The sequence below is a fragment of the Triticum aestivum genome, chromosome 5A (assembly GCF_018294505.1).
Source record: "Triticum aestivum cultivar Chinese Spring chromosome 5A, IWGSC CS RefSeq v2.1, whole genome shotgun sequence".
Classification (NCBI taxonomy): domain Eukaryota; kingdom Viridiplantae; phylum Streptophyta; class Magnoliopsida; order Poales; family Poaceae; genus Triticum; species Triticum aestivum.
In genome coordinates this window covers 57,558,057-57,567,791 of record NC_057806.1, presented here as the reverse complement: position 1 = coordinate 57,567,791, position 9,735 = coordinate 57,558,057, and the positions used below count along the sequence as shown (strand labels likewise).

The 9,735-nt window shown below is 42.4% G+C and overlaps 1 protein-coding gene across 1 annotated transcript; it reads left to right on the top strand.

Moving 5' to 3' along the window:
* Positions 1-243: 243 nt before the first annotated feature.
* LOC123102307 (E3 ubiquitin protein ligase DRIP2) lies at positions 244-6,096 on the top strand. Its single transcript, XM_044523610.1, has 7 exons — positions 244-756; positions 2,408-2,507; positions 3,509-3,830; positions 3,967-4,361; positions 4,464-4,514; positions 5,268-5,340; positions 5,616-6,096. The coding sequence occupies exons 1-7, from the start codon at positions 444-446 to the stop codon at positions 5,778-5,780; spliced, it is 1,419 nt and encodes a 472-aa protein (XP_044379545.1). The 5' UTR covers positions 244-443; the 3' UTR covers positions 5,781-6,096.
* The last annotated feature ends 3,639 nt before the right edge of the window (positions 6,097-9,735 follow it).

Genomic DNA, 9,735 nt, shown 5'->3' with positions numbered 1-9,735 from the left:
GTTCGGTAACCTTACCACATCACATTTTTCTCACCATATATATTGCGACACAAATATGTTTATACACCCCCTAATACAGACTTATTGTGTTTTATACAGCAAAAGATAAGGAAAGCAAATGAAAAAAATATATACTCCTAGTACAAAAGCAAGGATAGAAAACCAATTTCAATATATATACATACATAAAACCAACGCAATTAACCTCTCTGGCTTCTCCATCCGTCCTCCGTTTCTTCTCCTTCCCCCTTCCCTCGATTAATACGCAAATACTTATTTCTCTCTCTCTCTCATATTCAACTCCCTTCTTCCACCTCGTCGGCGTCCTCCTCTTCTTCGATCTCTCCTCCCATTTCAACGCTCAGGGGAGAGGCGGCGGGTAGAAAGTCCCTGCTTTTGCGCCCCCGCAGCATGTGGCGCTAGCTGCGCTGGGGCCCCACGCCATGCAGAGCGGGCCCGCATCGCCGGCCCCGCCGGAGGACACACCGATGGCGGCGGCGGCGGCGGTGGCTGAGGTGGAGGTGATGGAGGAGGCTGACGGGGAGCAGGCGAAGGAGGATGCTGTGAAGGTGGCGGAGGCGCAGGCGGATAGGGGAGTGAAGAGGGGGCGGGGGCGACCGCGGCGGCGGCCCGTGGCCGTGGAGGGGAGCGGGGTGGTGATGGTGAAGCGGGAGCAGCTCGCGCGCTGCATGACGTGCCAGCTCTGCCACCGCCTGCTCCGCAACGCCGCCACCATCTCCGAGTGCCTTCACACATGTGAGTACCCCGCTCCACCGCTGCAACTAGTACGGCGCCGCCGCCGCCGGTAGCATCGAAGGCTTAAATCTTTACGAAGATTCCCGCGGTGTCGAGCATTGCGGCGGCGATTCGACGCGTTCTTGGGGCTCCGGATTCGGCCGTCGGCGACGTCGGTTTTGGTTGCGTCGAGCTCGCCATTCCCTGATCCGGGGATGCTGTATTGCCACCCCCTACATGGTTCTTGCATTGTTCATTGTTCTTGCGTGCGTCCGATTCTGGCGTTATGCTCGTGTCGCGGGTGCGCCTCTTGATTGCACGTCAATCTGGGGGACTCGTTCCTCGTGTTCGTTTCGTAACTTCCATGCTTGTAGATTCAATCTGCGGTTCAACGGATGGGTTTACGTAGATTTGTTATCTTTGTGCAAATCTGTCAACTGCTTTGGTGCGTATAATCTTGTTCAGATAGTTGTTTAGTTCCCCATTGCTACTATTCGTGATGTTATATTAACTTGCCGTGCTCTGGTCTGAGATAGCATCTAGCTCGAGTTCATGATTTATACTAATGCTGTAAGAGATTGGAATGATGATTTTAGCCTATTGCTTTGTTTTGCACGCGGGGTACTTGCAATGTTGGCCTGTAATTGGTGGAACAGTACACATTGCTTTGGGGTCCCCAATGTGGAATCACCGTTGTGTAAATATTTTCAAGCTATCTAATTATTATGCATGCATGAATTCAGTAATTGTAGTTGTTCATATCGTGTGTGCCCTTGAGATATTGTCAATCTTGATTTGTTTCTGGTGTTTGTAATTATTTCATTGTCACTTTGTTTAGATGTTAGGAGTGACATTGGTATCTCTTGGGCAGATGATTCAAGCTTTAAATCCTTGCAGTAAAATGATACATGAACCTGATCTATCACATAGTCACATCTATTGCTACAATGTTTCCTTTTACTTGATTTTGGTTAGGGTGTGACTATCATTTGAGCTCTGTCTCCTTTTTGTAAAATCTCTTCACCATTTTATCTAGCCAATTGTAGCTTTGTTCTAAAATAAGCTTCTTGGAAGACACCTCATTTTGATATATATCTGATACTAAAAAGTACAGTAGTTAGTTTATTAATGGCATTTTGGTAACTGGGAGGAAAGATAGGTGGTTTTGATCTATTGCGCACCTCCTCCTAGTTTATTTATTTATTTTTCTTGTTTTTTTAGATTGGCATGTGTGGATGTTAAGTAAATAACAGTTCCAAATTGGCTGATAGAAATATTATCTCCATTTTAACTTCTGAAAAAAAAACACGCACATCTTGTTGCTTTGCTTAAATCTGTAGGACACAGGAGTTTACTACAATGTTTTCCTATCCAATTTTTGTTATAAAAACATTGTTAATGATATTTTTTGTCGATCAACCTCCTTTGTTTAATTGTAACAGTTTTGGGGAATTTTATGCTATATGGTCAAGGCTAGAGTCAGGTTTCATTCATTTGCATGCATGATTTTCTTCCATGATGTACAGACACTTCAGAGCATTCTTTGTGTTTTCTACAGAAAGGAATTTTCACGCTGCAGTTTCTTTACCCCTCTATAATGAAGCACCAATGCTATGAAATCCACACATCTTGAGTCCTCACTATTTCGAACTTTTTTCTTGGCATCATGCAGTTTGTAGAAAGTGTATCTATAAGAAGCTTAATGATGAAGAGTGTGACCATTGTCCAGTATGTAAAATTGATCTCGGCTGCACCCCAATTGAGAAGCTTAGGTATTCTTCTCCTGATCTTATATTTTTGGGTGGGAGACACTGTATGAAGTTAAACTTTTGTTCTGTTAGATTGTTTGCTTTATCAAATGTTCTTTTACGTCTTCTAGTGTCATAATACATGTTTATTTGCTCTGTCTTTTTTTTACTTCACTGCTAAGTTCTCTTGATTGATTACTGTTAGCATCTATTTCCATTGTATAAAAATATGTTAAGAGTTAAATTTTGATCTTAAATCATCAAACAGATAGTTGGAATGAACTACAGATTGAAGGTAGTCAATAGCAGTATAAACGATTTACCCAGCTTTCTGAATAAAGCTGGAATATATATATAAGCTTTCTGAGCATCCTTCTGGATTGTTACACGCCAATGAACTGTACACCTGCAATTTGGCGAACTATCTTATATGATGTTAGAAATATACTTCCGTCTAAGGTTCCTACTATGACAATGCATTGTGGAACAGAATATTCCACTAAGCTTGATATAAAAATTGCTTATAAATATATGTATCCACTGTTGACCTCGAGTGTTCTTCATATCTGGCAGCATTTTATGTTTTCAATAACTGACACCATTTTAAGTGTTACTAATACCAAAACTTTGCTGTCATTATACCTCTGTTTCAAAATCTTTTCTCAAGCATTTGTTCATGGAGAAAACCATTTATATTGATCTGTATACTGGCAAAATGTAACTCTTTCTGTAGTAATGAATTGCTTTTCGTCTAAAATACTAGTGCTGTTTGCATAGTTTATTTTTCTGGATTTGCTTTTTGTGAGGTCATTTTTAGATATATTTTTATAGAATTCTATAGTATGAGACCGAGTATGTAATGTTTACTGACTTTAAATTGAGTATCTGTTTCCCTTATTTTCCTGCTAGGATCGGGACTTTATCATGTAGCTCTTCTGAATTGGGGGATTTTATTATGGTGAATGCTATTTTACATTCTAAACTTGTGCCTTTTCTTCTATTCATTTCTGTTATTTTGATTTTAGGGCTGATCACAATAAACAAGACGTGAGGTCAAAAATTTTCCCATTGAAAAGAAATAAGATCGGTGCTAAAGAATCTCCAGTTACACTGCCTATTAAAAGGAAAGAGAGGTCTATCTCTTCATTGGTGGTTGACACACCTCGAATAACAACGGGTTTGACTGGGCGCCGAACAAGAGCCGTTACTAGGAAGGCTGCCGCTGCATTACGTGGCCTTGGTCCTATCCTTGATCCTGTAGAAAGGGATAATGGTAGCGCCAATAAGCATCCTGATAATTTAAGCTTGCTGGACAGCTTGAGCAAAGTGCCTCAAACAAGAAGAAAGGTAAAAAAACGGCTGTAGCATCCTGACTGAATAATGTGCTTTTTAACATTTTTTTTCTTACTTTGCTGTTGTGTTTTGCATGAGCTACGTATATTTAGTGCATCATGTCATCAGTAGCAGTGATTATTATTTGCAGGCATCATCAATTGCAGAAACGTCAAGTCATAACTCTAATAAAGATAAAGCAGGTGATGATAAGGACTTGGACAAGGCAGATCTATGGAAACCTCTAAACTGTCTTGTAGAGGCTGCAAGCAAAACAAAGTCCTTCAGGTCAAGTCCATCTGTTAAGGGAGATCAGCCCAATGGATCTCCTAGTAGTGAACATGCTAGCAAAGAGAAGCCCGTGGAGAATCTACGGAAGACCAGATTTCAAGATGACAAGAAAGATGCTCCACAGCCAGTAATGCTTAAAAAGAAAGGGACTGGCCGGACGAAGAATGCAACTTCTGTTGCTGCAGCTAGCCAGAAGGCCCAGAATAGTAGGGCACTGAACCCCGTATGGTTCTCATTGATTGCCTCGTTTGAGCAGTAAGTCAAGATTATAGTATCAGTTATCTTCAATTCAGTGAAAACATTATCTTAGGTGTCTCCCACCTCCCCTTTGATCTTCTGTCATTCAAATATTTTCAGGAAAGGTGTCCCACCCTTGCCACAGATACCTGCCCATTATTTGAGAATAAAGTAAGCTCATGTTCCTCAGCTCTGCTGCTGATGATCTTATCTATCACAATAGTTCTTTAAATCCACATTTTAAATGGATGCTCTTGGCACTTGGTTATTGAACTTATATGGTATCTTTCTAATGGAATAGCATGAAAACTGTAAAATACCAAGGAAAGAATGCTAATAACCTGGATAGAAGAAAACTATGTCCAGAGATACTATGCCATGGTCTTAGGCGATGGTACCATGCAAGTATGAATTCATTTGCAAAATCTTATTTAGTTTCAGTTTCAAAGTATGTATCCTTCCAGTGGGTGGAAATTGGTGATCAGTTCATAATTGTGGATTTTGTCTAGCTCATAGAAGGGGGCACATGGAAGGGGCTTAGATTTGGAGATAAGCATAGCTGCACATCTTGTTCCTTTATGGTCTTCTAGTAATGCAGTTGTCACAACTTATAAGCTTGTTAAGTTGTTCTTTGCCACCTGCTGATCACTTTAGTCCGTTTGTACAAAATGTGTAAGTAACTTGGCTGAGGAGTCAAGTGAGCTTCAAAATTTCTCCTGTAAATACGCACCTAACTTTTTTGGCATATATTAAAGTAAAATACAACAAAATAGAAAAGTCAACTTACATAGTTTGATTAGTCTCCCCCCTTGTAGGTGCGGTCACTTGAATTTTTATTGTTGCAATCATCAGTTGTTTATGTTATGTTGCATCTATACATCTTTCAGTTTTTTCGGTTGTGGCTAATGCATTTTCTAATGATAGAGATGGAAGTATAGCCGCATCATCCATCCAAAGGTATATTATGCAGAAGCTCAGTCTTGGAAGTGAGTCTGAGGTGAGACTTCTACCTTTGCTTAATGTTTTACGAGTTGTCCAAAACTATGAGCATTATTTGTAGAAGAACACACATTATTGTAAAGTGGAATCAGCGTAAATTTTGGCTTGCTCTTAAATTTAGAAGTTTCATCTTAGAAGTAGAAGTCCAAACTCACCTGATGTTTACCAGCATTTCTTATCACCTTACTGCTGCTATAGCTATGCATCTAAGTTATTCTTCTTGAGTCCAGAACCACAGCTTGTGTGAACAGTACCTGATCTTGGTGTTTACAGGTTGAACTGAGCTGCTGCGGGCAGTCAATAAACCCCATACAACCGGTGCACAACCTGATGGATAGGTGGCTGAGGGTTGGCCCGTCGCGCCATTTGCAGACGTCGGTAGGCTCCTCTGGGGGAGAGTATGTGATGGTGATAACCTATGGGCGGCCGAAGTCTTGAGCGCACCATGTTGCGCCCGGCGATCTCCTGATGCGCCAGAAGGGTTGCGCCTTGCCCTGGGAAGGAAGAGGTCCTCGAAAGATAAAAGGGTTCTCTCTCCCAGTCGACATATACTGAAAAGAATGTGGCTGGCTCGTTCTGCAGCCAGCCCACCTTGTTGGTCTTGATCTGATGCTGTTGGATTCTCTTAGGGTTTATTCGATGTTCCCCTAGTTCGTTTTATACCCTTGTTATATACGGATGAAGTCTGTTGTTGTTCTAAACCTGGCGAAAGTTGACTTATGTTGAGGCTGGATAAAGTGATGGTATGTTTCAACCTTCGTCTGGAAGGGGTGAATGGTTGCAGTGCTCGGCTGCTTCCGGGCTGAAAGTTTCGTTCCAAAGGAGCGTCATGCCAATGGCTGATGGTCTGTTGGTTTAGTTTGATTCGTGCCTCGTCACTCCCACTGGAGTATTGTTCATTTGCAGTAATAGGTCTGATTTATATCTCGATTGGGAATCAGAAGCCAAAGAAATTTGAGTGCTGTTCTGCTCCTGGGTGCATATGCACCTGGTATGAACAGTAGTTTATTAAAAAAAGTTAACACATTTTGGAAGTTTCTGATTTTTTTAGATAAACATTAATTTTCACGATCCGGCGCACGGTGAAGTTTCTAGATGGTGTTAATTTTCACATTAATTTTCACAGTAGTTTATAAGCTCTGGACGGTGAAGTTTCTGATTGGGCGCCCTCGAACTATAGATGAACGATCCCACGAATAGTCCCTCGATCGGAAGGTCGAAAGCACGGTCTTTCTACGAGTTGCAAGCATACGGTCTTCACGATCCGGCAGTACTTCACCGTCCAGAGCTTGTAGTCGCCGGAGAATTAGAGAGGAGATTAGAACCACACTGGACTTCTAATTATGATGATTAGAGAATCTAGATCTAACTCAAATTGATCAACTAGGATCAACTAGAAATAGAGAACTAGAGGATGCTCCAAAACTTGTGTATCAAAAGTGGCCAAAATCACTAGTATATATACGTTGGCGGAGAGGGGAGGGGACGCAACAAGGGGGGAAGGATGCCTTCCCCCTTGAGAGAGATCGTGGATATCGCCTAGAGGGGGGCGGGGGGGGGGGGGGATGAATAGGCGCTTTAAAATAATTACGGTTTAAGCTTGAACAAGTACGAAATAAACCTAACGGTTAATTTGCCAAGCACAAAATAATTACGGTGACAACCCTTGGGGGCGGTCATCGGTACCCGTCAAATTGCTCGGGGCGATCTTCACAACCTAATTGGAGACCCCGACGCTTGCACGGAGCTTTACACCACAATGATTGAGCTCCAAACACCACCAACCGTCGAGGGCGCCCAAGCACCCAAGAGAAACAAGCTCAAGGGTACCAAGCACCCAAGAGTAATAAACTTCTCAACTTGTAACTTCCACGTATCACGTGGAGAACTTAAACCGATGCACCAAATGCAATGGCAAGGGCACACGGAGTGTCCAAGTCCTTCTCTCTCAAAACCCATCGAAACAACTAATGCTAGGGAGGAAAATGAGAGGAAGAACAAGAAGGAGAACACCAAGAACTCCAAGATCTAGATCCAAGGGGTTCCTCTCACAAAGAGGAGAAAGTGATTGGTGGAAATGTGGATCTAGATCTCCTCTCTCTTTTCCCTCAAAAACTAGTAAGAATCCATGAAGGGATTGAGAGTTAGCAAGCTCAAAGAAGGTCAACAATGGGGGCAAAAACGAGCTTAAGAGATCAGATTCAATGGGGAAGAAGACCCCCTTTTATAGGTGGGGGAAAATCTAACCGTTATGCTCACAGCCCGCACAGAGCGGTACTACCGCTCCAAGGAGCGGTACTACCGCTAGGGCGGTAGTACCCCTTTGAAAACAACAGCGAGGAGGCAAAAGGCCAGTAGAACCAACGGAGCGGTACTACCGCTCGTCCTCACGGTACTACCGCAAAGGGTAGCGGTACTACTGCTAGCGAGCGGTACTAAAAAAATACATCCGGGCCTACCACCGCAGGACTTGGGACGAGTTTTTGGTCCGGAGCGGTACTACCGCTGTAGGAGCCGTGGTAGTACCACTATGGAGCGGTATTAAAAAATTACATCCGCTCCAATTCGCGGTAGTACCGCTGCAGCCTTTTCAGAACACCAAAACTGCCACAACTTTTGCAAACGGACTCCTAATTTGATGAAACCAAGTTTGTTGGAAAGCTAGCGACAAGGGCTAACACAATATTGAAAGAAATATCAATAAGAAGCAAATTAGAAAATTCCCAAAAGAAAATGGTGAGAACCCTTCCTCGGATAAGACCGGTAAAACCTCCAACACTGAAAACATCATAGAAGGCGCATGCAAACTCCGTTTTCGATGAACTCAAGCTTTGTCATCAAGATGACCATAAGATCTAAGACTCACAAAGAGAACCAAACAAGAATCAAGAAACATGATGCAAGGATGCAATGGTTTGAGCTCTCGACGAATGATACGATCAAGCTACTCACTTGAGAGCCCCCCTTGATAGTACGGCTATCGATCCTATAACCCGGTCTCCCAACTTCCACCATGAGACCGGTAAAATAGAAAATCTATCAAGGGCAAACCTTTGCCTTGCACACGATCGACTTGAGCTAGATGATGACGATCTTGTCCTCCTCAAGATGGACCACCTTTCTTGATTGCGTTGGGTCGATGGAGACTAGATGATTGCTCCCCCATACTCCACTATGGGTGAGCCACTCTTCGTCACATCTTCACAAGTCCATTGACACCACAATGGATGGCAAGCTTCAAGCACTTGATCTCTTCGTGATTCTCCACTTGAACTTGCACACGTCAATCTTGATGACGATCACCACTTGATGTCATCCTTCCCATGGGTTGTATGATATCATCCTCTTGACGCAAGCCCATGGACACGTACCTAACCCCACATAGACTCTAACATAGACCATGGGTTAGTACACAAAGTGCAATGGACAATGCTTACCATACCATGGGATCACTTGATCCCTCTCGGTACATCTTCTACTCTTTGTGAGTTGATCAACTTGATTCACTCTTGACTTAGTCTTGATCAACCTTGAATCTTTCCAACTCTCTTCGTTTGGATGATGTCTGGAAGGTAAACATGAATGATCACACAATCTTCTTCTTCAAGACATGCTTGCAATAAGCTCAACACTCACATGACCAATCTTTGGATAATTCCTTAATAGCACCTTGGTCAACCCATAAACTCCTTGAAACCAACACATGGACTTCAAGAAATGCCTATGGAAAAATCCTTCAAATATTACTCAATGCAACCATTAGTCCATAGAGAATGTCATCAATTACCAAAACCACACATGGGGGCACCGCATGTCCTTTCAATCTCCCCCATTTTGGTAATTGATGACACTTTCAAGAGAGTTTATATAAGGAATTATTCATCACCATGCAATACAACAACCAATAATGCATGCGTAGGAGATGCGTATGCTTAGGAGCATACCAAAGCCAGAAGAGACAACTCTCTAAACTTCTCCATAAAACTCTCTTAAACTTCTCCCTCATTGGCATCGATTGACAAAATGGGCTAAAAGCTTAGAAGGCCAATATAAAATGTGTTCCTCCATAAATTGTGTATTTCTCAACAAGAGAGTGGAATGCAATACACATATCCAACGATAAATACTTGGAGGAAGACAAACTATATTGAGGCCCAAAGATTGAAAAAGGAATATATGCCACAAAGACATAATCAAAGAGAGAAACAAGCAATCAAAAGATACCAATTGAAGCAAGCTATCAAAAGATACCAATTGAACCAACTAGGCCAATGATCCTACGAGCCACATGAATAAAGGATATTATGATAAGAGCGGAGCAGTGTTCTAAAGAATCTGGAGAAGCTCCCCATGATTTTTGCACATCAAGAATTTTTGTATTTGGATACAAAGT